Source organism: Anas platyrhynchos, chromosome 3 (assembly GCF_047663525.1).
Source record: "Anas platyrhynchos isolate ZD024472 breed Pekin duck chromosome 3, IASCAAS_PekinDuck_T2T, whole genome shotgun sequence".
Taxonomy (NCBI): Eukaryota; Metazoa; Chordata; class Aves; order Anseriformes; family Anatidae; genus Anas; species Anas platyrhynchos.
In genome coordinates this window covers 43,555,203-43,581,953 of record NC_092589.1, presented here as the reverse complement: position 1 = coordinate 43,581,953, position 26,751 = coordinate 43,555,203, and the positions used below count along the sequence as shown (strand labels likewise).

General features: G+C 42.4%; 1 protein-coding gene and 1 long non-coding RNA gene across 4 annotated transcripts; one reads left to right on the top strand and one right to left on the bottom strand.

Annotated features, from left to right (window-relative positions):
- Positions 1 to 1,320: 1,320 nt before the first annotated feature.
- On the bottom strand, positions 1,321 to 13,567 carry LOC140002152 (uncharacterized). 3 transcript variants are annotated; one of them, XR_011808269.1, is made up of 4 exons: positions 13,122 to 13,567; positions 12,564 to 12,758; positions 3,399 to 3,477; positions 1,321 to 2,228 (listed from the first exon to the last, which is right to left on the bottom strand). It is a non-coding gene; the product is annotated as an uncharacterized lncRNA (long non-coding RNA). The 3 variants fall into 3 exon arrangements; XR_011808268.1 differs by having other exon boundaries at positions 3,403 to 3,477; XR_011808270.1 differs by lacking the exons at positions 1,321 to 2,228; positions 3,399 to 3,477 and adding an exon at positions 7,493 to 7,790.
- Positions 13,568 to 13,715: 148 nt separating this feature from the next.
- On the top strand, positions 13,716 to 26,299 carry NTPCR (nucleoside-triphosphatase, cancer-related). Its single transcript, XM_027454155.3, has 5 exons — positions 13,716 to 13,877; positions 16,178 to 16,340; positions 17,285 to 17,381; positions 20,299 to 20,508; positions 24,990 to 26,299. Exons 1-5 carry the CDS (start codon positions 13,844 to 13,846, stop codon positions 25,056 to 25,058), a joined length of 573 nt encoding a protein of 190 aa, XP_027309956.1. The 5' UTR covers positions 13,716 to 13,843; the 3' UTR covers positions 25,059 to 26,299.
- Positions 26,300 to 26,751: the final 452 nt, after the last annotated feature.

Here is a 26,751-nt window from a genome sequence, read left to right as displayed (position 1 = left end):
CTGACTCCGCAAGCCAACACAGATGTCACGTTCATATCAGCCCTCTTAAGGGGAACAGAAACCTTGCAATTCACTAACTTGTCCATCACCTGTTACCACAGCAAAGCAATTTGAGCCATACGCTGCAAATCAGAGATAAATTAGTTTATAAACGTACTTTAACTTGTAAAGAATATTTTTAAACTGCAAACAGACAGCTGTTTAGATACTGGTGACCATTCATTAGCCCTGGTGTTTGCCAACATCGTGCAGCAGATGTTATTTTCTCGTTGTATATTTTCCTAAGATGCAATCATTGTTTAAGCTTCATTCTAACAAGGACTCAGAGTTAAATGGAAGCAGCTAAATTAAAAATGGAACGTTATTCTCCAATGTGAATTAATTACAATGACACACTGAAGTGAGAAAAACAATTCATGTTCTGCAAATAGCTGCAAAATGATTGCAGTGTTAGCATTTGGCTGATCCTTATGCACAAGTGGAAGTATGAGTACACTGAAAATGCTAGCTGTTGTGTCTCTCAGAGTGTAATTTTATAACAAAGGTATGTGTGTAAATATATATTTGAAAGAAGTATATATATGTACATGCAAAGATACACACAGTCAAGTATTTAAATTCTTGATCTTTGTGCAAACCAACATATTTAGTGGGAAAAGACAAAATAACTTGAATAAACAGAAAATCTCTCACTAAACCGAAATCCAGTCTAGTCTGTTAAAGACATCTTTGAAAGCTCAGGTAGTTAACTTCCCTTTTCTATTACAAAAAAAAAATGGGCAAATGTACCAAGGAAAGTTCATACTATTCCAGTTTGGCAGCAGAGAATAGTAAACCTAGGGAAGATATCTTCTCAGATGTGAGATGTGCATATATGTACTTCACAACAAGCTAAAGTTGGATGCTCATTTGCACTGAATGTTAAATCCCTGAAGGTTTATCCATTACCAGCCTACAGTCTGCAGGAACAAGAATGCTACTTACTTTTTATGTTTTAATCTTTGATAAATTACTCTAACTGGAGACTAAGGTGGATAAAAAGAAAGACAGTCTCTTTATCTACAGATAAACTGCCCTACCCCATCCTCTCAACAAAACTTACGTCTGAAACTTAAAACCAGCTGCCAGATTCTGACTGCTAACATGTCTTTCATCATCATGTATTTTACAGATCCCTTGCAGCAGTTTGAAACCCCCTGTTCAGTACTCAAGTAAAAGAGAATAGGTAGAGAAGTCTACAGCGGAGGACAAGATAAAGTTAGTAGGTAGATTAAGTTCTTTTATTGAACCGACAGGTATAGCTGTTAGAAAAACTGAATAAGCTTTTGGGAATGCAAAGCCTTCTCGGAGTATAAAATACAGAAGAGAAGCAACCTACTTAAAAACTGCATAACAACAGAGAAAACTGAGATCCGTGACAATTACAGTAAAACAACACAAGAACTCCAAAGACACTAAATTTTGGTATCTGAAATCTAGACTATACAAGATAAAGGCAGCAGCCAAGTTAACATGACATCTCTTTCCTCAGAGATCACAGAGACACTACTATTAACCTACAGTTAAAAGCACATGACTAAACCCCACTGTATGTCCCAGAGTCTGCAACTGTGCTATTCTGTTACTATCTGCGAGACTGGAGGATCAGCTTTCTACCTGTTCCACCAGTGCAGGCTCACAGCAATTACATTAATCTGTGTAAAACACATGTACGACTTCAAAGGAAAGAACTGTAAAGTACAAAGGACTGTATAATGAGCAACATTTGAAAGAAAAGCAGGAAGAACGTGTAATGTTAAGGCCAAAGAAACATCCAACCTTCTGTTTTTAGTCTCAGGCTAGAGTTCTGAACAAAACCTTGAGAGAAAACAGAAGTCATGGCTGGCATACTGTGAATGGACTTGAAGACCATTCCGTTTTTTGGGATCACTGGGTATAGCTAAAACTGCAAGATCTGAGCCAGTGCAGGTAAAAAAGGGAGGAGAGAGACCTAAAGAGGTTAGCAAGTGTATCAGGCTAGTTGGAGGGCGAAGCAGGTTTCAGACTTGCAAGGTCAGGGGCAGCAGCAAGCCTGCTGTCACACACAGATGGGGGTGGAATTGCAGTCACCCGGTCTCAACTTCGATGCAGGCAGTTTGAGTCTGAGGTGAAGCTCATCCCTTTTTCTGATTCTACTTGCCAGGAAGGAAAAAGTTTCTAGGCAGCTTTACTTCTAAGCAACTAAACTCCTGCAATAAAAATTAAAAAATTCAGAAGAGGGGAAGTAAGATTCAAGAGATAATGGAACAAGTTAGTAGAATGATAGCTTGTAGGATATGTTTGCATTTGTGTGCCTGTACCTCTGCAGTACCCGAGATTCCTGTAAGACTAAGCTGAATGTCAGTACTTGGTTACTGTTGATCATCATTTGAGACATCAGTGACTGGTATCCTCAGAGGACATTTAGCATCCTTGTTCACTAGGCGTGATGCCTAAAAATCATTCCACTCCTTGAGGAATTACATGCCAGAATAAAGAAGTAAAGTACTTTAAAGAGTGGTATATTCTCTGCATGCAGCTTGGGTTGATACAAAATTTTTAAGAGCTAGTGGCAACTCCTTGAAAAGCTCTGGGACCAGCTTGTGTTGAATAATGGAGCCAGGATTCTCAGATTATTCTCTTTAAACAAAAACAAAACACCACAAAACATTAAAACTAAAGATAAGCAAGAAAAGCACTAAAAACCTATCACTACCACCAAAGAAAGAGTGTCAGCAGTACAGTCAGAAGTATAGAACTACACTTCTTATATACTATATAAGAAGTATATACTAAGCAACATTCAGGCTTTTACAAATGTTTAATGATCTTACAGAGCATCTTTCATTCAGACGGATTCATTTCTGGGCTGCCTGCATACCAGGGGAATAGCTGTCCTCCCTCCTGCCAACTTACACAGTGAAATGCTGCTTACACCTCTGGGGGAGAATGTTGTGCTGTGTGAGTTGTGACACCACAACCAAAACGGACTGGGACAGGCTGTGCCAAGTGCTACAACAGTCAAATACAGAACGTAGCAGGACATACGAAAGAAACAGAACATAAATAATCCAAACCACGTTCTAGTCAGGCCACTGAGATTAACAGAGACACTTTCAAAATAGATGGTGGTATTAATCACTGAACTTCTGCTTTTGGGTCTCCTTTGGACTTTCGGCTCTCACACCGATTTCTACAATGTAGTCATAACAGATGTTCTCTAAAACATTAGCACCCAGCCCAACAGAGCCATTTCTAAAGGCTTAAGTAGTTATATTAGGTACAAAACACAGTAAATACTGATCTTGATTGCACCCAACATAAAACAAGAAGGATTTAAAGTCAAATAGCACAAACAGAAACCATTTATAGAAACTTACTCACATAAGTTGTTCATTTCCATAAAGGTGGAAAAGAACAGGAATGGCCATGGAGGTCACACGAACAAACTTGAGACTCCTGCAACAGAAGGAAGATAACATGAAAGTGGCAATGACTGTGACATTATATTCAAGGCTGGAGTAAACACACTTACCAGCCTGCAGTCAGGCTTTGTGTGGCTGGATATGGGCTGAGGCCAGAGCCCCCAGGGCTGACAGTACATAAAGCAGAGACTGAGCTCCTCGCTCTGTTGCAGGGAGACCAACTTGATGGTAGAATAAGGAGGCTGCAAAAAACCCCAAACCCAGTCCTAGCTCCTTTCTAAGTTTCCAAGAGTGAAAAACATTCCACACTCACTCAACAAGGGGGAAGCAAGACCACATCAAACCTTTCCTGGCCTTTGGTCCAAGCAACCCAGGGCTACATCCTTCCAACCAACTTAGCCACTTCTAAAGGCCCGAGCCTCAGGCTGGGACATGAGGACAAAAAGAATGGTTCCTGCTCTTCTTTCAGCACGACAGTCGTCTACAGTTCAGTCCAGGTAAATAACATGACCATTCCTGTTTTCCTTTAAGAGTGTGGGTCAGGGGACTTCTGACTGGGGAAGAAGAGAGCATCTTCTTGACCCCTGCCCCCACATTTTCTTCCTTTCACAGTTGCCCTGACTAAAAAAGGCTACTTACCACATCACCTCCCACTAGCTTAACATACAGAACTGTCAGCTTTTATTTTGACACCGACTGCCCAGGTGATCCTTAAATGCTACTTTCCAAAATGCAGTTTCCAGCAATTAAACTTAATACCAGGTGAACATAGAATTAGATTTTTTCCACCGTGGAACAGGAATAACACTGAATGGGGAAAAGTTTCCTAGCACAAGAGTGTTTTATATGAAATTGGAAGGCAGGTGTCTTCCACCACCCCTGGGAACATGCCTACCATGGACCAGCTACAACAACTAGCAGTAGTGAGACTGAATACCAGCCTACATGACAGCAGGACAATCTCTGACACAAAAGTCATAAGGCAAGGATCTGTCCTTTATTAAATTTTAAATGGATTGCCTTGCTATGATGCTTCTACCCACATGGTGTTTATCCACTTGCTTCAAAAGATAATCACTCGGGAAGGATTTTTACTTGAAAGCCACCTAAACGACAAATGGATCCGAGCAGCAGTCATGCAGGCAAAGCACGTATTACGAACAAGTAAATAACAGCTTTTCTTCTGGGAAGAAAACAAATCCTCAGTTCCTGGCAAGGAGGCAAACCTCTGTTCCTAGCAACCAAGACTCCAGCATGAGAACCTGAACTGATGAATCAGAATTTGTGATGACAGAAACAGAATTATACACAGCCCTCCACAAAGGTTTGCAGGAGAAATTAAACATAACTACATTACCAGTAACATGACAAATGCAGCTAAGCTAGAAAACACATGACAAAAAAATAGTAACTAAAGCAAATGGTAACCATGAAGATGGTTTTATCATTTAAGAAATGAATTCCATCCACCTGATTGTTCGTGTTACCTTTTTCCCTGTGATACTGAACTGCATTGGTTATTCAGCAGCAGCAGGGCCATTTAGCGCTGGTACCAAAAGTGGGTTTGTTTTTCACATCAGGCAAGAGATGACTGACAGCTGTGCCAGAGTTTGTATAGATTTTAGCACGGGACAGACTGTTGACTCTTTGACTTTCTTTGCTGTGGCTGGGCAAAACCACAGGTGGCACCAAGAGGAATTCAGCAGGAAGAATTTATTTCCTTTGTTCTTTTCTTGGTAGAAGAAGAAGGAATAGAAAAGTAACTACCAGTGACTGGCTCTCACTAGGAAAACAGGCTTGTTCCTGTAACAAGAGCAGGGCAAGAGGAGAGGATCTCCCTTAAACTGACGACTAATGTGAGGGGGAAGATGTAAAGAGAGAACATTTAGGCATTATTTTCATATCGACACAAATGTCGGCATGCATAATATCAGATTTCCTTCGTTAAACAAAGATCTAACAAGACTCACTGGTTGAAAACCAAAGCTAGAAAAATCTGAACAGGGAAGAAAATGAAAATTTTAAATGAAGGTAATTAATTACCGGAATATTTTCTTGAACTGTGCTGGTTGGTTTGCCAGCACCCCACTTGGATAGCTCGCTAAAAGATAAAGCTTCAAACAACCCGAATGCATTACGCTTCACATGGAATAAGAGGGTAATATTTCATGGTGTATACTATAACATAGATATGAGTGCATGTGCTTAATGGTCTCTTCTGACCTTGAATGATCTAAAGCTTTCACCAAATAGACAGAAGAACAAGAGGAACTTATAGACTCATCTGCCAACTTCATTTACAGTAATAAGTGTCTTACAGGATAATAAAATCCAACTGGAATCATTTCAAGATATCACCAGCAAAAGGATGGAAAAAGGCATGTTTGATGGAAATTAGATTTCAGAGTTATACTGTCTCTCTGTTTCTTCAGACTTAGCAACTTTTGAAACTAATAATCAATTTGAAAAACAAATGGGGCATCGCATGTCTGAGAAATTAAATTATTGAGGCTGAGGGGCCAGGTGTATAATTTGCTGAAAATTTTCAAAAAGGCTTTTGAAAGGGTCACTCACCTAAGCCTCCTGAAGAGGTAAACCACCATGGAATAATCTTGAAGATAAGTAATTGCATAAAATAGAAGAAAGAAAATGGAGGGGAAAAAAAGGGCAATCTTCATAATGATGTTCACCACTGGTTGTCCATCTGGATCTACAGTAAGGCCTATTTTATTCATCATAAGTATACAGAAAAGACAGTAGTCTGAAGTTGCAAGGTTTGCTGGTGATGCTAAATTATTTGGGATAGAGGAATAAAAAATTGAATGGCACAAGTTACAGAAGGACTTCATGTGACAGCAATAAAATGACAGAGAAAATTCAATGTAAAGTGATGAACTAGAGGAAAACAAGTCAATTTCTTGTAAATACAGTCACACCAAATCTAGGCTGGTGTAATTTTGCCCCTTACTTCACGAAAGACTGAAGTCATTTCACAGAGCAATAGGCAGGATAGACTGCATTCCCTCCTGAAATGCTTTGTGAAGGCAGAGAAAAAGCTTGTCTACTCACCTCATCTGTTAGGTTGTGATTAAAGGCTTGTCACCATACACACACAGGATCAAAGATGCGCACGGCAGAAAGAAGAACCCCAATAACCTCATCAGAGGTCCCTGCCTCCGATGGAAAGGAAAGGATCAAGGTGGTCTGGGGAGGAACAAGCATGGGAAAAAAGAGGGATAAGAGGATCAAAGGGGCTAGATGTCACACTCATCTGGCCATGTTCTGTACCCGATCAGCATAGTCTGTCCCATGCTATTGATCTCCAAATTTAAATATTTTCTTGGGTGAGGGGACACTGTATTGTCTGTGCAAGTGTGTACCTAAGGTCTGAGCCCAAGGGTCCCCTTGCTACCAGCTGGAGAAACTGGGTGGAGTGAGAGGTCTTAGTGGCAGGAGAGGGTGCCATGAGACATAAGGGCCACTGTGAGGAGGGTGCCAGCGACAGGAGAAAGCAGAGAATGTGGAGGTGAAATTGTCAGCATCTGAAGCGAGGACCACAGGTCAGAGCAGCCCGTGTGTCCATGGTGCCAGCAAGTGGAGAGATCAGAGGCTGTGCATATTGTGTGTGTACACCTCAGTGTGATCGCTGACACGAAGCTGCATTACCAGGCAAGGACAAAAAGGCTTGGGAACCAGGTACCAAAGCAGCCACGAGTCTGTGCCAAATACTGGAAAGACCAAAGGATCTGAAACCTGGCTCCTGAGGGATCAGCAAGTGCCAGCCAGCTCACGGACAGACTACGAAACGTGGGGGGTCAACTAAGAGACCCGTTTGCATGGCAAGTGCAGACGAGAGAACCCAGCTTCTGCATGGATCCATATTGTATGTATGCATGTATGTGTGCATTTATACACGTATATGTGTATATAGATATTGTGTATATATATATATATGTATATTTATGTATATTTTCCATTAATGGGATCAGACAGAATTAATCCTGATGAGACAGAAAAGGGACGAGGATGAGTCTACTGCCGCTGTTTATATTTGCAAGTGTGTTGTGTTTTGTGCCAGCGCTGATCTGCCTGGCCAACTATTTGTGCATGTATATAGGTGCTCTGCGTGGGTGGGTGTCTGCTGGGAAAACATGCTCGGTCTCGCCAGCGGCTGGAAGGGGGAACGAGGAGCCTCTCTCAGGCTGCCACACTCAGCAACTTCTACCAGCATCTACATGAGACCGCTCCATACTTGCCTGAAGAGACACGGAGGCTCTCCTTGAACATCTTTGCACCTGTCCAGCAGCACACCGCAGGGCTTACCGCTGCATCCTTTGTGAATAAAGGCTGTTAATCACAAAAGGAGCGTCTCTGAGGAATACAAATCCGAGAACTCAATTCTTATAAATACATACGTATCTAGCCTGTCAGACTGGCTTAGTTTTGCTTTGTATTCTCTTAACTATTCATGCCTGCTAACTTTTGAATTTTTTTTTCATGAATTTGAGGAGATTAGACCCCCTGTGGGAGATAATTTGCTTCGCTTTCCTGGGATTTTTGCATTCACTTCATCCTGTGGTTTCTCTGATTGAACTATCTTACTGGAATTGCTGCCTGATGCACTTGTTCCTTCCTAGCAGCTTGTACCAAGCATTCTGCCAACTGTCACTCGAGGTAGTATAGCAACTCACTTATGTTCACATGCCTATGTAAACCAACAATCAAAAGAATGACATTTGCTTGACAAAAATGTTACACCTTAAAAAACAGCAACTGAGAAATCTGGCAATATGATCAAATCTGTTCCCTGCTGCAGTCAAGCTCCACCTCTAGTACAGCTTATCCCATTGACATCTACCACAAAGCAGAACTCAGCTGAAATCTGAAACTTGCAGGTGAGTATTTAAGTCAAAATAACAGATTAACATAGGAAATCTATTTTCATCATCCCATAGCAAGCTGAGTTGCTTTTTTTTTTCTCTTTCAGAGTGAATGCTTCTTGCTATTTATACTAAAAATGTAAGAATCTCATGCAACATGTCATGCAGTTTCAAGGAGACTATTTTCTTTTTGAAGAAGTAGGAGGTGGGAGATCACTGAAAAGAGCAAACAAGCAAGCTGTTTCATCAAGAAAGGAAACAGTGAAACCTGGTTTCCTAAAGATTTGTGCTACGGCTTGAACTCTGCGTGGCTCCTCTCCTGCTTAATAAGGATTCTATTTATGCTGCATATTTCCCCTCAGAGCATTCAATGGTCTTTCTGTTACATCCAGACACGCATGTCAAAAAATGTATTGCAACTTATTAGGCTTTTGACTCTTTCCTCTCTGCTAAATTGTTTGCAGTTGTCCAGGAGGTTCAAAGGTTATTAGAGGTGAAGTGACATACATATCCACACAGCATGATCACGTTGGTTTCATTTTCCTAGGACCAGGCCAATATCAAGTATCACAGACAAGTATGCTATGCTTTAATCAAAGAGCAAGAGCTACAACTACGTGATTCAGAGGACTAGACAATCTTAAAAAGCACCCAGGCCACCCATTAGCCTAAATGGCCCTGAGCAGCCTTACCTGGTGCCTCCACTCACCATTTTCCCCGTGTCCCCTTGAGAGATTTCAGCTTGGCCCTGGACTTTCAGTCCATTCTTGAGATATTTTGTATGGGCATCTGTTCTCCACCCTGTCTCTGGTCCTGCTTTCTGGATGGGCCTCTGACCTGCGCTGTACATTTGTCTCCTGCCCTGTCTTCTGGACCAGCTGGAGATACTCCAGCTTTGTTGCCAGGCCTGTGTCTGGCCCTATCTCCTGCTGCTCCTGACTGGACTACCCGGATGAGTCCTGGATCTGACTTGTCCTATCGCCTTGCCTGGGACTGTCCATGGATCCTGGTACCAGCACCTGGCACTACCCCCAGCGTTCAGATACAGTGGGGTGGTGGCCTGGACAACAAGGACAACGTCTGGAGTCATTGTCACCCTTGGCTTCTGGTTCTGCTCCAGTGGTTCCCTGACAATAAGCTTTTCTACAAGCAGACTGCTAGATGAGAAAGGTGTTTGCATTGGACTAACCCATGTGCACATACCTTGTCTCAGGAAGAAATAAATAATCAGGCCATGCACATGCATGAAAACTATGAAAAAGGACATGCACAAACTATGAAAGAGGAAAATCTTGCATGGACATGTTACCCATGACAGATCTGCATGTTCCCATTTCCAAGGCAACACCTACACTTGATGCTGATCCCAGCTAGAACTAGGCTGTGCTATTTAAGCTTTCCTAGCAAACCAGCTGCCTTGTGTCAGCCCCTTGTTCCTCCTGTCTCTCTCACACTGACTCTTTGGAGCATCACTGTCATGCTGTCATGATGGATGAATTCCTCTCAATGTCACGCCATGCTGACCTTGAGGCAATTAATCACAACCCCAAATTACAGGAGGACACTATATCTGGAAATAGTGATGCATTTTGGTATCAGCTGAAGGAAACATCTTTTAATGGTATAATTTTTGTATCATCAGTGAGGAGAAGTGTATTATTTAAACTTAAATCCTGTAAGGAGACATACAGGTGCACCCTGTAGTTTTGAGCAAGCTCCAACAAAATCAGTGGTGTGCAGAGGTTCTCAAGATTATGCTGCTTTTATTCCTGATCAGTGTGAAATCATCACCCATTTTCCTCCTCAGAAATTCTGTTTGGTTTCTCATCTACAGGGTATGCTTGTACAAATTTGCCTGTTCAGTCCTATCATACAGACAAACTATTTTTATTGGTTTCCCTCTGATTGTCTTTCTTAACACCATACATTTCTCTGAACAGTCTAAGTCTTTATAATCAGAGCAGCTAATCCCCCAAGGTATATGTTGCCAAATATAGATGCATGCATGTAGACGTGTGCGTGTTTACAGTGATAAGGAATATAACCATATGGATTGATAGAAAAACACCGTTTCTGGTGGATGATGTGCTGTGCTGGTAGAAACACAGAACTCTGTTCTTTGAATGCTGGTCTCTACAGTAGCAAATTCATTTAAGTTTATCCATAAGTATTCTCCACTTCTATTTAGAAGGTGTTTATAACATTTGACCTGACTTATTTCTTATGCCTCTATTTTCAGGAAATACTTCAGGAGTTTCTTCTGTTCTGGGGAGCACAACCATTGCTGGAACATAAAGAATTTCTACTTCGTGAACCACACAGGAAAGATTCATGAAGAAATCACTGACACAGAGAGCACCAGTTTTCATCTAGAGGAGGCCCTGCGTGTAGCTAGTGGCTTATCTCTCCGGGAAGTCTGAGATTAAAGACTGGCAGGCCGTAGATGCTCAGTGCTTATTCTCAGGCACCTGCTGACGCCTTGTGTACTCCACAGACAAACCAGAGGCAGTTATAAGAATACTGCCACTAATGTCATTAGACTCCTAGTGGGATACAGCTAGGTCCACAATCTGTGAGCAGGAGCATTCTCTGCAAGTGAGAAGAAGGACGAAGTAAAGAACTCTCTAAAATTAAATCCTTAAAAAAAATAGCATGTACTCTACCCTGACCTAAGCAAAATGCTGTACAAACTCAGGGCACTATGAATCAAAAAGAAAAGTGCTGGAGGAGAGAAAGAAAAGTGTTTCAACTTAAACTTTCTCTCTTCTGTAAGAAAAAAAAAACACGCCAGATATAGGAAGGACTAGAATTGTAACAATGTGCTGAGCCTTCCTTGAGGCAGAGTGCTGAAACGTAAACTACTGCCCAACTGGGGGTGCAGGTCAGAGACGGTAGATTACACTCTCATTCCTTCCAGCTTCTGCCCTAGGGAATACCATAAATATCTTAAATGACCTCTTTTCTTAGCCACTGGTCTGGAAACTTGCACTTAATTAATTTTTCCCCGTTCACCATAAAGATCTAGGACTCTATCCAAGTTTTTTTTTTTTTTAGTGAACATCCAGCAATAAAAGCAGGCTTCCCCAGGCTTAGCAACAGTTCATAACTGTGATTGGCAGCTCCTTCCAAAGTCTCTGCAGGTCACTCGGAACTCAGAATCACAACTAATCACGGGTACTCCAGCAGGGGCATTTTCCAGGCACGAGACTTCTGCAAATACTTCTTTCATGGTCTTGCCCAGCCATACAGTTCAATTCAGCAGGAGCTGAATTTAACTGACATCCACATACCAAAAAGTCTAGGTAACTGGACAGGAGGATACTTTGAGCCAGCAGACTGTTAATCTTTTAGAAATAAATTACTATTAATTAAACTACCTATTTCAGAACAAAGAGCTGTCTTTTTCTCTCCTCATCCGAAAAGGAGTAAACCCCATATTGTACATTTTCTTTTAGCTACTGACGCTACTAGGCTATGTGTTGCTTCTTTTACTTCAGCTAACCACCCCTAGCCAAGAATGCAAAAATCCCCTGATCAGGAGAGCAAGCAGGCTGACTCCAGACAACTGGTTATAGCACATAGCTACAAAGAAGACAACTTGCATGCTGCAGTTCATGTTTCTTGAGCAGCTTGCGTTCTCTGCAGTGACTAGATTATAGAATAAGTTTATCAAAGGGAGCAGACCTAAACAGTAATTCTTAGAGGAAATGTACATAAAACTTCAAATGCATTTAGCAAACATAAAGTCCCCTCAACAGCAGAACTCTACAAAGGCACAGCCGGCATAACTACCTCCCGTTCTTGGTGCATTTGAAATAACTTCAGCCTAAACAGAGCACCCAGAAGGGGAGAACATTTTATGTCAAAAATGCATAAATTATAATGGAAATCTAAGTGGAATGCTAACTAATTTAATCCCTGATACTGCAACTGCTTTACTCACACGTTTGTTTGCAAGACCAAGGTCTTAGCCACACAGTGAAGTAACTGTCAAGAGTCCTCTCTCTGAAAACAGGGTGAAATGGTTCTTCGATTATGGTACAAGAAACCAAGGGTTCTGTCAAACAGTAGTGATAGCCCTAAAATTCTCCACATGCACTTCTGAAAATGAAAGGTTGATTTATAAAACCTAGTAAAACTGTATGTTGAACAAAATAACATTGTATGGGTCTCTTTATGTGGCTTGCCTGGGCAACCAGCCAGTAGTCTGAAATAGCTTAATATTATACAGAAAACCTACCTGTAAAATCAATCACAATAAGTTCTGTGCAGGAAGCCCAGGCCAAGGGTGAAGTAGCCAGTTATAAAGCATTGTGCTTGTGTTAATAGTCTAGTCAATATGCAGTTCTTTGCTGTAGTTCTTTCTTTAGATTAAAGGTGCCTGACAAACCCCTGTTGGAAGCTGTAAGTTAACATCATGACAACTTCGCTGCTCCTGAGGAAAAAAGAAGAAGAAAAAAAAGTACTGGGATGTAAACTATGAAAACATATTTTTCATTTTTAGATAATATGGAAAGCTTTGTTCCCTCTCCACCCTCCTACCCCCCAAGAGGCATGTCAGAGTTTTTTATTTTTTTTTAATGAAGTATTGGAGCATGATAATTGATCAGCTTGAAACTGTGGCTGTGCCATGCTTCAGCCTTAACAGGAAAAGCATGTGAATTTGGTTATAAGGGTACTCTCCCGGCAAATGGACAAAATGGATTTCAACTCCCTCTGCTTGAGGCTGCAGTTGAAGAGGATGTGCTCTGGTTCTGAGTGCCGTCTGAGGGCCAAATACCTGATTTATCAACCCTACCTCCTCGCAGCACTGTGCCGCAGTGTCTTCTGAAAACGGTGGTGACGATTTCCACCTCATGGAAGTGCTGACCCTTGTATGTCTGGAGACTGGGCTCCAAAATCCTCTCCCCTGCTCTCTTATAAAGCTCCATCTCCAGGGCCTAAAGGGTGTTGACAGTATATGTTTTTTGGGGATGTGGACAGACGTCTGTCAGCATCTTTTTTGACGTGCCAAACACTTTCATTTGTGCCTGAATTCGCTCAGCTTTGTAGCAAGCCAGTCGATTAACCCCCGGTCACCCTTCACTTGGTGTCCACACCGAGGTGTCAGGACAACTCGTTTGTCTTTTCATTGTCTGTTTCCACACATCCTGGACCATGTTGTTTACTGAACTGGGTTAAAAAAAAAATATCTAGGGAGATACTCAGGGATATCTAGGGAGATATTTCAGAGAGGTAGGTCAAGCTGACTAAAAAAACGTGTCAGAAATCAGTTTTCTTCCATTTCACCTCTCCCCTACCCTTAAACAACACCCCCCTTCTGGCAAACGCCACGGCAGAGCCAACCCCAGTGCCGGGCAGCGCCAAGCCCCGGCACCACCCCGGGCCCCGCCATTTCCCGGGCGGCCATCTCAGGCAGCCGGGGCCCGGCCGGCTCCGTGCTGCGGCGGCGGCGGGGCCGAGGCGGGGCGAGGGCGGTGTGAGGGCGGCGTTTCCCGGTGCGGAGCGGGGCCGGCCGCCATGGCCAGGCACGTTTTCCTCACGGGACCCCCAGGTAACGGCGCTGGCAGCCGGAGGAGCGCGGGGCGAGGGCAGTGCCCGGGGGGAGCCGCTGGGAGCCGGGGAGCGCCTGCGGGGGGCGGCCGGGGCTGAGGCGGCCGCGGGAGGCTCCGCCTCAGGACGAGCTGTAAGGGTGGTAAATGGCCGGATCTGTTGTTCCGGCTGCCGAGCTCGCTTTAATAAAGCCGTGAGCCTGGTTCTCCTTCTTGTGAGCCTTCTCCTGATCCTGGTGTTGTCTGTAATTAATCTCAAGCACTCCCCGCTTCGTGCTGCCTCTCCACCCCCATAAATAAAGGCAGGCGCTGGAGGTTGGGCTGACCCTGGCCTCGCCTCTGTTCATTCAATTGAAATTGAATGTACTCTTCTGATTAGATAAATGTGTAATTTTAAGCTTTCTTAAACTCTCTTGGAATCATTTTAGCTTACTTTGGCAATTAACTGAATGAAGGTAACCAAATCAGAGAGATCACATCCACCTAGCTGGATCAGTATCAATTCCCATGTAGACACAAGGCCTCAGGAAGACGGCGGATACCGATGGTGCCACGGCTGTTATTTGGTTGTTGTTCAAATGCCAAGGGTCCCTCTGGCCTTCAATTTTAAAAGTTGTGCTTGGCTAAGATGCCCCTGAAGCCACAGAAGATTTTGCCTGTGGTATTTTAGCCTTGAGAAGGCTCCAGGGAGACCTTATAGCGGCCTTCAGTGTCTGAAGGGGGCTATAGGAAAGCTGGGGAGGGACTCTTTGTCAGGGGGTGTAGGGATAGGACAAGGGGAAATGGCTTTAAGTTAGAAGAGGATAGATTTAGATCAGGTAATAGGAAGAAATCCTTCCCTCAGAGGGTGGTGAGGCCCTGGCACAGGCTGCCCGGAGGAGCTGTGGGTGCCCCATCCCTGGAGGTGCTCAAGGCCAGGCTGGATGGGGCTTTGGGCAGCCTGGTCTGGTGGGAGGTGTCCTTGCCCATGGCAGGGGTTGGAACTAGATAATATTTAAGGGCTCTTCCAACCCAAAGCATTCTGTGAGACTGACAGTGAAGTAGTTCCTAAATCTGCTTAAAATCTAGGGAAGGAATTTCCCTATTAAAAAGACTTCTGTTGGCATCTTTACACACATCACAATTCTCTATGTTCCTTGTCTCCAGCAATTTAAAGAGTTACTCTGCAGGATAATTTCCATCTTCTAAAGCAGATTTTCTTAATAAGAACGATAAAAAATGAAGTGCTAACAATAAATTCTGAGAGGCGACTGTCTTCTTTTATGCTCAGCTTTGTTGAGGGATGTTCTTCTAAAGCAGCAAAGAAGGGAGAGGGCTCCTTTGTGAGAACAGAGGGTGCCTGGAAGATGGCCAACATTCACATAGAAGGTACATTAAATTGTGCTAGGAGACATCAGATGGGAAGAGTCTTAAAGATCTTTCTTAGATCTGGGAGAATTGGTTATAGGACCTCAGCATAATTCACACAGGAAGGAAATTCAGGGCCAGCTATGAGACCAGGTTGCTCAAAGCTTTATCCAGTCAGGTTTTGAAAACTCCTGAGAATGAAAACTGTACAACCACAGTGCTCAGCCTGTGCCAGGGCTTGATTGTCTTCACGATAAAAAAGTAAAAAGCTTTTCCCTTCCCATATCTAGCTGGAATCTCTTTTGCTTCAATTGCTGTTGTTGGAAGTATTTTTTTGCCATGTGGGATCTGACATCTTGGGGGTACTGAGTGCTTCCAATTGCTAGGACACGAATCAAGTATTGCATGCTTAATCCATTGGAAGTCAGGCTTCTGGTAATAGCAATCAGTTTTGACCTAATATAAAAAGTGGATGAATTCATCTCTGATCTTAAAAGATAGCGAAGAGCAGTGATAAAGAAAAGGAGATTGATCAGTCAGCCTCGTAGCTAGCTTGGATATCAGTTGTGTAACGGTGTGGCTCCCAGCATGGGCTAATCTCCTGTGTATTTGCCCGTCGCAGGGCAAGCTTCGTGGCCTGTCCAGACACTAAGTGAACAAGTTCAGTGGTAGCCTGGGATGTTTTTACTGTTCTGTTGTGACTTCACTGTAGGCATACTTCTTAAAGACTAATAAAACATGGTGTTGGTACAACGTGGACTTTAAAAGGTGCTTCTGTACTTGCTTTTCCTACCACTTTTTAAGTCTGTAAATTGTTCTTAAAAATAAACACTGGTTATTTATTTATTTTTTTATTTGTTTGTTCTAAATCACGTCATTGCTGTGGTATTTAAAAAATAGGCTTTTTCCAAAGAAGATTAATCCTGTGTACCTTTTGTTTCCCCTACGATTTTAGGGATTGGAAAGACTACTTTGATCCAGAAAGTCACTCAGGCACTAAGATCCTCAGACGTTCCCATTGATGGATTTTACACAGAGGAAGTTAAAGAAGGTGGCAGAAGAAGAGGATTTGATGTTGTCACTTTATCTGGAAAACGAGGTCCTTTATCTAGAGTCAGGTACTGAAATTTTAATTGTTATAAGCAGCTTGTTGTTTTAGGCTTCTCTTGCGTGTCAATATGTTAAATGCTCCTCTAGAAGGCGATTACCATTGCACATATGGCTTTTGTGTCAGGTTCTTTGTTCAGTTCTCATGACCTGGCCGATGCCTGCATTGTTGTATTGCTGCCTACGTCTATCGCATAGGGAAACATGGAAAATATGCTAGAGAAGGATGGTCTCTTCTAGTGCCCGTTTTACACCATTAGAGGAAGCACTGCTCAGCCTTTTCTCACAAGTCCAAGTCTCTTTGGGATACAGTGAATAGCTTGTTGTAGACAGAAAGGAAGATTATTTGTTTCCACAAGCTAATTGATGGGTACAAAATCTGAAAATTAAAGTGAAATTGCATGCAACATCTTTTAAGGAGCCACTGACTGGCCCACAAATCCCACGTGTGAATTTCAAGAAAAAGAGTGATGTATGAAATTTTAAGAAAAAGACTGATGTTTGCATATGTGATGCAGCACATGGAAACCTTCCAAATATTTTCCCAAGACCATTTAAGTGTTTGGGAGCCCATTCTGAGCCTTCGGCTACTGCTGTGCTGCTGTCTGTAATGTCTCAATACCTAATTCAAAGGTGGCTTGCATGCTTCCATGAACTGCAGGTGTTTATTTTGGTTTCAGTGCAGATATATCTGACAGCTTTTATATTCCTGTATCCTTCTATACAACGTTCAAATTTAAGCTTGCATAGTACTGAAGGTATCCTATGGTATGTTTATTATCTGAATTATGCTATCTGCAGCATGACTTAATGCGTGGCTTACAGAGTTTCTTTCCTTTGAAGAATTAAGAGGAGTTTGACTTAGTGGGGTAACTCTTCTAATAAATGCACTTGAAATGACTGCAGTCAATTCTCATTAAACTTAGAATGATCTGTTTATGTCTTTCAAATTCAGTTCTGATTCTTCTGCTTCAAGACGTGAATATCGAGTTGGACAGTATGTTGTAGACCTCGTTTCATTTGAGCAGTTGGTTCTACCTGTGCTGAGAAATGTGAGTATTACACTAAAGGTGCTGAAAAATGGATGCTTGATGATAATGAGCATTATCAGAAGGCCCTTGTACAGCCCTAGTTTTTGATGGTAATAAAGGGCCTCTTTCTTGGGTTTCACTGATACCGATTGACTTCAGGATTGGGAAGCTGAAGGGGCAGAGATCACTTTCCATCTCCTTGATGTGACATCGTCCTGTGACCAGGCTGTCCTTGGGCTGAGGGACAGCCGATAGGAAGTTTCTTCCCATACCACCAGATTCCATGTTGTAAGGTAAACAAAACGTACAGGTGGCTTGCCACACAACTGGCAGGAGTTAGTAGGTCTAAGAAAAAGGATTTTCCCGCTGCTCCTCTTATATCTCTTTTTTCCCCTCTCACTGATTCCTTTTGTCTTCCAGTAGAAGCATTGTTTCTTGAATCCAGTGATTATTTTTGTTTACAGCTACATAATTACTATTAGGTTTTAAATGTTACAGCAGTCTATAATTTGAGACAGGCTGCTGCACACTGAGTGTTTTGTGGCTTTTCCCTATCCTTCCATTATCCTGTTACAACAGTGCAAGCAATTATTACACTTGTGTCCCTTCTTCCTTCTCCTTCTTCTCATCCCAACCTTTCCCCTCTCCAAAATTAAACAAGAACAGACCTGACTTTGGCAATAACATATCATAAACTGTGCAGCAGCTGCTGAACAGTACTGCTAAAAATCGTGTTGTGATTTTTCTACACTGCCAAATCTCAAGGGGCCAAGGGAGAAGGGACTTCTTAATGAACTTAGGAAAAAAAAAAAAAAGAAAGAAAAAGAAAAATAATAATAATTATAAAAAGTAATAAAACAGAAGGGTGTAAAGGGGCTAAAACGAGATTGAGGATCAGATTGTTTTTGTCAAGGAAAGCTAAAGACTGAGAGGAGGAAAGTAAAGATGTTAGGGGCAAGGGAGAAAGGGAATATGAATAAAATGGGACTTTTAAAATATTTAACTTCACTGTAACTTGATCTACTGTTAGTAAATAGAAGGATAGCTTAAAATAAATAAAAAAGGCTTCATTAAGTCAGTGCTATACTCTGAATCCTTTTACTGCTGTCTTAATATATTTGAAGTTCACGAATGATCTTGCTAGAAGGGTATTAGCAGTGTTCATTTTTTCTGATTGTTTTATAGCTTTCTGGAAGTACAGGAGAGCAAAGAGAGGAAGAAAAGGGGCCAGAGGGGTAGGATAGTGCACGACCCTGTTCTCACTGAAAGCACCGTTAATCCATTTTGTGGGAATGTGGTCATGCGTGTACGTGGTACAGAACGGGGAGAGGACAAGAGAGGGCGAGGAAGATCACAGACCTGAGACGAGGAGAGGGAAATGAACAAGGCATGGTCTGGTTTGATCAAAGAGCAGCGGGGAGTGGGAAGGTGCCTGGTTAGGCTGGCAGGCAGCTTCAGCTCTTACGGTTTGAGTCTTGCTCGCTCCATTGAGAACTGGGATAGATCCTACAGTGGGTGAGCTCTTTGGTTCTGGAAATGTTACTGGGCAGGACTGAGGATTGTATCCAAAGCAAAATGTTCTGTTTCTCTGGGGGTGACCTAGAGACTGTTGGCTTTTTAGCTGACTGATCTGTGAAAGCTTTTTAAATAAAACAGCAGCTCAGCAGGGACTTGGCTTGAAAAAAGTTTCAGGATGCATGTTACACAGCTCTTCCACTTCCCTGGAAGTAAGTAGAGAGAAAAAAGCTGGAAATGTCCTGGTTTAAAGATAGCTTTAAAAAAAAGATAGCTTTTTAAAGATAGCTTTAAAAAAAGTTATTTTTTTTGAGGGAAATGCTGTTTTTTGCCCTTCTTACACTCTTTCTGATTTTAGTTTTATTTGGTGTTTGTTTTAGTTATGTGTTTTTTTTTTTTCAACTCTAGAGGCTTTCTATCACAATGTGCCTCTGCATTGCTTGCTGTGATGTCAGGTTCTAATCACAAATCTGATGTTCAAGTCAATTTTGTGGCAAGATACTATGCCAGAGCAATAGATCAGACAGAAAAGGGAGGCACAATGTGAAGGTGAATGTTACCATTGCTTCTGGAGAGGTCAGCACAATTCTGTTTGCAGTTTGGCTACTGACTTCTTGTTCTACTTTGGACAAACATTTTTGACCTCTTGAAATTTTACCATGATGCTACAAATTCTGAAGCCAGAGGTAAAGTCCTTGAGACCTGCCTGGGTCTGTCTGTTCGCTTCTCTGCATGCCTGAGTTTGCAGCATTAGGGGCTCAGCTGGCACAGGCAAAACTGCTTGCTGTATGATTTGATAATGGAAGAGTAATCTTTATGAAATCTGAAATCTTACTTACAACTTGGAAACTGAAGATAAGGGTATAAAAATTTGATTTAGCATTTCTTATGCTAAAATAACAAGGAGCAGGCTTCTCAATTTAAAATTGTTTTTCGAATGGCATCCTGAAGCTACAAGAAGACAAGATTCCAAATCTAGATTTAATGCAAGTCTTTTTTCAATAATTGTGCAGTGTGGATATTGATCTATTTGAAATGCAGAAGCCAATGTTTTGAGAAACAGGAGTCCCTCAGGTTTAACGAGAGTTGCTAGGTAGGCAAAGTGCAGTTCTGAACTGTCACATAGCTCTTACAGGGCCAATGCTGCTTTGAAGGAAAACTGATATGAATATTTCCTATTGTAGTTGGTGTTTAGGTATTTACGCTGTCCCTGCATTCTCATCTTCCAACAATCTTTGCTGAAATATAAATGACAAACTTAAAGCCTGTCAGTCACCAACAGTGGCTTTGATTCTTCCACTTCCCCCAGAATTACAATGTAATCGATTTCTTGTGGAGGTAATTTTTATTAGCACAGAAACTGTTTCTGTTGCTGTTTCTAAGCTCTGTGTTGTTTACAGCCTGCCGATGCATTTTTCCACAGGTAAACCACGGCAGCGATTCAGAGAAAAAGATCTGCGTCATAGATGAGATTGGTAAGATGGAGCTCTTCAGCCAGGCTTTTATTCGAGCTGTTCGGGAAACGCTGACCGACCCTGGCACCGTGGTACTTGGAACGATTCCAGTACCGAAGGGAAAGCCACTGGATCTTGTTGAAGAAATAAGAAGTAGGAAAGATGTTAAAGTGTTCAATGTGAGTAACGTTAAATGTTCTTAAAGAGCCTTCTGTGCTGGGCTGCTGGTTTGTATTTGGCTATGTTTAAAAACTAATTGTTACTACCAGTTGATAGCTGTGGGTAGCTTGTATGAAATAAGTTTTTTAGTTTCCATTTGGTTCTTAATGGGCAGGTGTTCACCTTATTAAAAAAAACCCTCGCAGTTGGCACTTACTGTAGCAGTCTCACAGCTGGCTTTGCTTGTGAGAGGCCGTGGAAGTAATGGTGTAGTTGTTTTTAAAGGTTTTCTTGCTGTAGTATTATTACCATCTAAGTATTCATTATTCCTGAGAGTTAAACCTTTTAAAGTACAGTCACATTTTATTATTTTTTTCAGACTGGTTTGCAGAAATATTACCAGTAATCGTATTCAAGGAAAAAAAAAAAGCAGCAGTGGGGTTTGCAGAAATGATTTCTAGAAGAAAGACACTTGTAAATGGAGTGTGCTTTCTCCGGAGTCAGTGAAATAACTTTGGAATTCATTATGTTGTTTTACAGACATAATTTTCAGGATATTAGGGCCTCAAAGTGCATTTCTGATCAGTTACAGAGAAATTCTCAAAAACTCACCACAACAGATCAGCCTGTTCACAGGAATACATGAGAGGTTCCCTTAACATTTCTAAGTGCCCTGGATACATTGCAAAACCAAGCTAAACACAGCCCCCACTTTGATTTGTTTTTTTCTGCTCAGTGTTACTGTTTCTAGGAGAGAATTAAGGCATATATCCAAAACTGAACTCTCTGGATCTATAAATTAGGGATACAGTAAGTGGGACTTGGATGTCCCCACTCGCTAGTGGGGCAGTAAGCTGTAGAGCAGTACGGTGCTGCAGCCTGGTCTGCAGTGGATGCAGGTCACAGTGACAGCGTGTACTTGGTTGTGATTTGTTTTTTCCTTCCTCCTTCACTTGGATCACAACAACTCTGCCCTGAATGATCTTACTTTCTGCAGAGAAAGAAAAACCTCCATTTCCTTTTTTCCTCTTCAAAGTGACATTAACAGAACTGCAGTGCTCAGAAAAGTACCTCGGCTTTCTCCTAGTTGGTGGTCCCCTCCTCATCTTTACTTTCTGGTTTTTGAATTAAAAGCCTGTGTAAGTGCCGAAGCAGCCCTAGGAGCAGACAAGAGAATGTTCCTTTCCCCCATAAACATCTGGCTCCTACCTTTCCTTTCAGACACTAAACCCTGTGTTTCCCACCCTACAGCTGACGTGCTTGCTGGGCTACTGTCCAGGGATGCACATGGATGTGAATTCTCTGTGACTTGCCTTTTGGTGGAAGAACTGAGGGAGAGTTGGTGGCAAATGCCTCACTGAAGGCAGCAGTCATTTGCTGCATAGGATGCAGTCATGGTGAGGCTATGGTGTTCCTTCTTCTCAGGGAAGAAGGCAAAGTGCTAGAAAGCACTGCTTGGCTTTTCAAGGAAGCTTCAGAGTTTTCCACTGTCCCTTCGTGTCAGATGATGTTCTGAGGGCACGTGCTGCTCAGCCCCAGGTGACTGGGTGTGTCAGTCTGCCAGTGCGTCTTTCTCTTAAATGTCTACAGCCAGCTGAAGTCTTGCTGTACATTTCAATGGAGCAATGTTTTCTAACACAAAAAACCTTTACTAAAAAAAAAAACGAGCCATCCTGTTTATGATGCTGAGATTAGAACGTGCAGGTTTCTTTGTTTTAGTACAGATTTCTCTGGCGGATCCTTCAGCCAAAAGCAAGAGTGTGAAACGTGGCAGGTTGCAATAGTTCCCCGATGACAAGAGGCCTGCTACGCTAAAGTCTTGTACAGGAGAGCATCTGTCTAGCTCCCGTGACACGCTGCATGCTCTTTCCCAGCTAGTTAAAGCGTGTGCATGAGCAGGAGCAGAACCTGCCCTTGGGGAGTCAGCTGTGTTACTGGCTGAAGTAAATGCCGGATCACCAGCTACCTCACTGAAGGGCTGTGGCACGGGGAGAGCCTGGAGTGCCCAGAGAGCCCACGGTAGTTTTTTCTTGCTAACTTTTATGATGCCTGGAAGTGTGCAGAAGTAGGTGGCTATCTTCCAAAATAGCTCTGTCTGCTTTGTCACTTAGCGTGGAGTTAAGCTGCATTCAAGTAACTCAGCAGGGTTTTCTGATCCTTCTTTTATTGTCACAAGGATGGTTCTGATGTTTGACACTAAGTGCCTGGACACAGCTGTTTTGGGTTTTACAGCCCCTTCTGTCTTGAAAGGATATTCAGTTGGTGTAAATGGGTCCAGATACCCTAAAAGCTGTTGAGATTCGGTCCCCAATGTTTAATTTATTTTATCTAGAGCACTTAACGATAGGGGATCTGATATTTAACACATTTTTTTCCATTGTTGCCCAATTCCATTTTGCTGAGAACTAAACTTTCCAGTGAAAGTACAGGGGCTCTTTTTGCACTGCCTGGCTCTGCGTAGTTTTGCAGACGTGGAGTCATAAATAGGATCACTTTATCCCTAGCAGCTGGCATGATTCATTTTCTCCCGTTTTCCCTTCTATTAATTTTGCTTCCATGAAACCCATGAGTGAAGTTTGGTTATTTCTGTCTTTTGAGACAGAAAAATAGAGTTAAATGGGTAGTAGGTGAGGTTCCAGTTGGATGCTCTCTGCTAGCACTGTTCCCTCAACAGTTCCTGAACTGTGAGGGGACGAAAGCTTCTGTCCTTTTGCATGCTTGGAGTTTAGGTGATCGTTTCTTCCAGATTACCTAAATGCTTAGTCAAAAGCAGTATCTGCAGTTGCTTTTACTCCCTAAGAAACTGCCCATCTCTTTGTACATTCAGCACGGATACTGGGAGACTGGTTCTGTCTGGGAAAGCTGCCTGCACAGAATGTCTCCAGATCTGAAGGGGAGGCTGGTATCTATCAAGCAGCCTTTGCAAAACACTCGTGAGAATTTCCCAGCACTTGGCACGCGCTCTGGTGCTCTCACTGGACTTCTGGCATGTAGGTATGGAAGAGGGGCAGATAAAATGCAGTATTGTTTTTGTTGGCTGTGAGACAGTGGGAAGAGCTATTAAATGTTCAGAAGGTCCTTTGAAAGTCAGGATGTCAGGACACTTGCTGTGAGATTTAGAGTTTGGCTTGTCTGTGCTCTGTGCCTTGTTTACCTCGGGGTGTCTCAATAGCCTTACTGAAGAGCAATTCCATTCTTTATTGTCTTGCTCTTTGCTGTCGTGGGCCTTTCTTTTTATCTTATAATAGCCTTGGAACAATACTCAATAAAAACAGCAACTTCCAGGCAGATCTTCCCAGTCCTTTCCTGTTTTTTTTTTAACATCGCTTTTTCATCAGTCCCATGTTGATCTGCTCTCTTGAATTCAGGTGCCATAGGTGAGACCGCTGTCTCTAGGTTTATAGGGCAGCTTTCCAGCATTTGGGTAGGATGTTTGTGACTGAATAGCAATAGATGCCTGGGGTTAAATTCTTCATGTAGGACTGTCACCAATCTGTTGTTGATGATGATGATAATAATAGACTTTCTCCTGTTCAGTACTGACCATAGTTCTGGAAGGAGTACAGACCCACATGCTCAGGTATTAAGTGCAGCTACAGGGAATGCAATGAAACCTTGCTGGTGGAGAGCTTCATGCCATGTATACTGGGGTTTCTTGTCTGCACCACCCCAGTTTTTGGTTGGTCATGCTGTGGCCACTCACGTACATAATGTGGGTCACCAGGCTCTGCATGAGGGCAGGGTCATTCAAGAAGGGGTAATTTGCACCCCCAGCCCCACCGTTCTGTGCTCTGTCACTGCTGTACCCGGGAGCTGAGCTGGCAATGCTTCCTTGGCAATTCACAGTGGTCTGCAGGTGCTGCGACACTGGTGGACCCAGAAAAAACTCTGGACTGTGGATTTCCACACGGGCTCTTCTTAATGCCCAGCATTGCCACAGACTGTCAAACCAAGGACATGCCTCAGTGCAACACAGAAGCCCCCCAGCTTCTTCAGGTAGTCTTAGTTCTCTTTCAAGGCGTTTCTGTCCTGCAGTGCTAAGGTTTCTAAGTACACAGTTGTACTGTTAAGCCTGTTTTAATTTTTTCACTGAAGATGTTTTTGACTCAGGCTGTCATCCCTGGAAATAAAATCTTCTCAAGCGTAAGAACTCCACTTTATAGTAGAAAAATGATGCTTGGTAATCAAAAAGGATTTCTAGTAATGACAAAAGTACACAGAGCTTCTTTGAGCAATTCTTGTTAGTTATTCAAGCCCTGAATAATACTGTAAAATGCCATGGGTAATTAAATCAAAAAGATCACTGAATATTCAATTACATATGCAGGTTTGTGGCTTTAGCTTATTGTGTTCTCAGTAGTACAAGAAGGCAGGTGTTCGACACTCAACATTCCTTCACCAAGAAAGAAATGCATTTGAATTTCTGCTTTGTTTTTTGGAGTAAACAGTGATGTAGAGGTTATTCATCAAATTACATCAGTTTTAATTTCTCTTTCTCTAGGTTAGCAAGGAAAACAGAAACAACATTTTGCAAGACATCTTGGCAGCGGTGGAGTCCTGCAGAAAATGAAGATCTTTTCTTGCCTGTAAACACTAAAGCCTTTATTTTTACAAAACATAACGCTTTGTGGATATTTAATCTGCCTTTCCTGCTGAAGCTCCTGGAGGCTTTACTAGAACTTCCAGGGTAAGCAAGGTAAAGCTGGTAATAGTCTAAACTGTGAAAACGAGATGGAAGGGTTCTTTTTCGTCCAGGTCATGAGCTGATCCATTCAAAACTTCCAGAGATCCGTAGTTAACGTGAAAATTTGACCTGGGTATTTGGAAGATAGGCGGTCTGACTCCGATCCTAGTTACACCACGTAAAAGCAGTTAGCTGCCAAATCTGATAAGAGATCTGAGTCCTTCAGAGTGACGAGGACTGTTCTGGCCAGAGAGCAGTTTGGGGTCTGTAACATCCCATGCAGTAATATGCGTTAAGGAACCAGAACTTAACTCCAGTGTAACAGAATACAACTTTGCCCAAAAAGTGTGTGTGCTCTGCTTGGCTTGTGTATAAATAAACACCGTTGTTAACTTTGACCTGGTTGAGGTGTGTCAAAATTTCACCAGGGGTGCTGACAATTCATGAGGTGGAAGGAGGGAGTGGATTCCTGCCCCCTATCCAACCGGCACCTCTCTCCTCGACTGCGTGGTAAGAAGGGCTGTGGAGAGTTCCAAGGAAATTTCCTGTAATCCCAAATGATACATACAGAATTCCACTTAAGGGGGAAACATAACCAACTATACCCTTTCTTAAGTGGCCCAGACAGTAGTTATGAGGGCTGCCTTTTGGGTTAATTTTAAAGTTTTAGATGGCAGCCTTGCTTCACACCCCTTTAAAAAAAAAACTTTAGGTTTATGGAGTGGAATCAAATCTTGACAGTTTATGAGGTCAGGATTGACTTAATGCTGCATTTGTCTATATGGGTTTTACAAGCCATCATGTTTACTGATACTTTTTTTTTTTGCTTTTTTTTTCCTTACTCAATTCTGTACACACTTAATAGTTGTGATATAAGATGTGTGTGACAGTATTAGACAATGTCTTTTTCCTCTGAGGTTTGCAAATGTGTTAGGAAAAAGTTCTTGCACATAATCTGTTTTTGCATGTTACGAAAACAGAATTCCCTCCCAGGTGCACTCCTGTTCCTTGTACAATTTATAGTCATCTCTGGCTGTAAGATGTTAAGACTTCAGTTGTTCCTTAACTTTTTTCTGTTTGGTTCAACGACTGTTAAAGTGAGCAAACTAAAGGCATTTTCAAACATCGATTTTGTTTCCTATTTCTATGCAAACTGACACCAACATTTCTAGGGGGCTGGGTGGGGACAGGAATTTTTTTACAGGTGCCCTGGAAACAGAAGGGAGCTTGCAGGGAGCATCCTTCCTTTTTCCTGTGTTGGAATGCCAGTCTGGTACAAACCTTGTCCCTGCCCAGATGGCAGGAGGGACGTGCCATGTTAAAGGACACCGTGGCCGTGTTCCCTGACAGCTCCATGACAGTGCCATCCTGGCCACAGCCATTTGGATAATGGGGTTGCCTTCTTATCTGGGGAAAAGAGAATTCCTCTCAGAGATCCCCTCTGGGAACATACAGCTCCTGCCTGCTTTTCACAAAATAAGGCTGAGCCCTGAAGGTATTGTAAATCCACGGTAATTACCCCAGGCATTTTTCTCTGTTGTTAGACAAGATGGATGGATGGCTCCAAACCCTGTCTGTA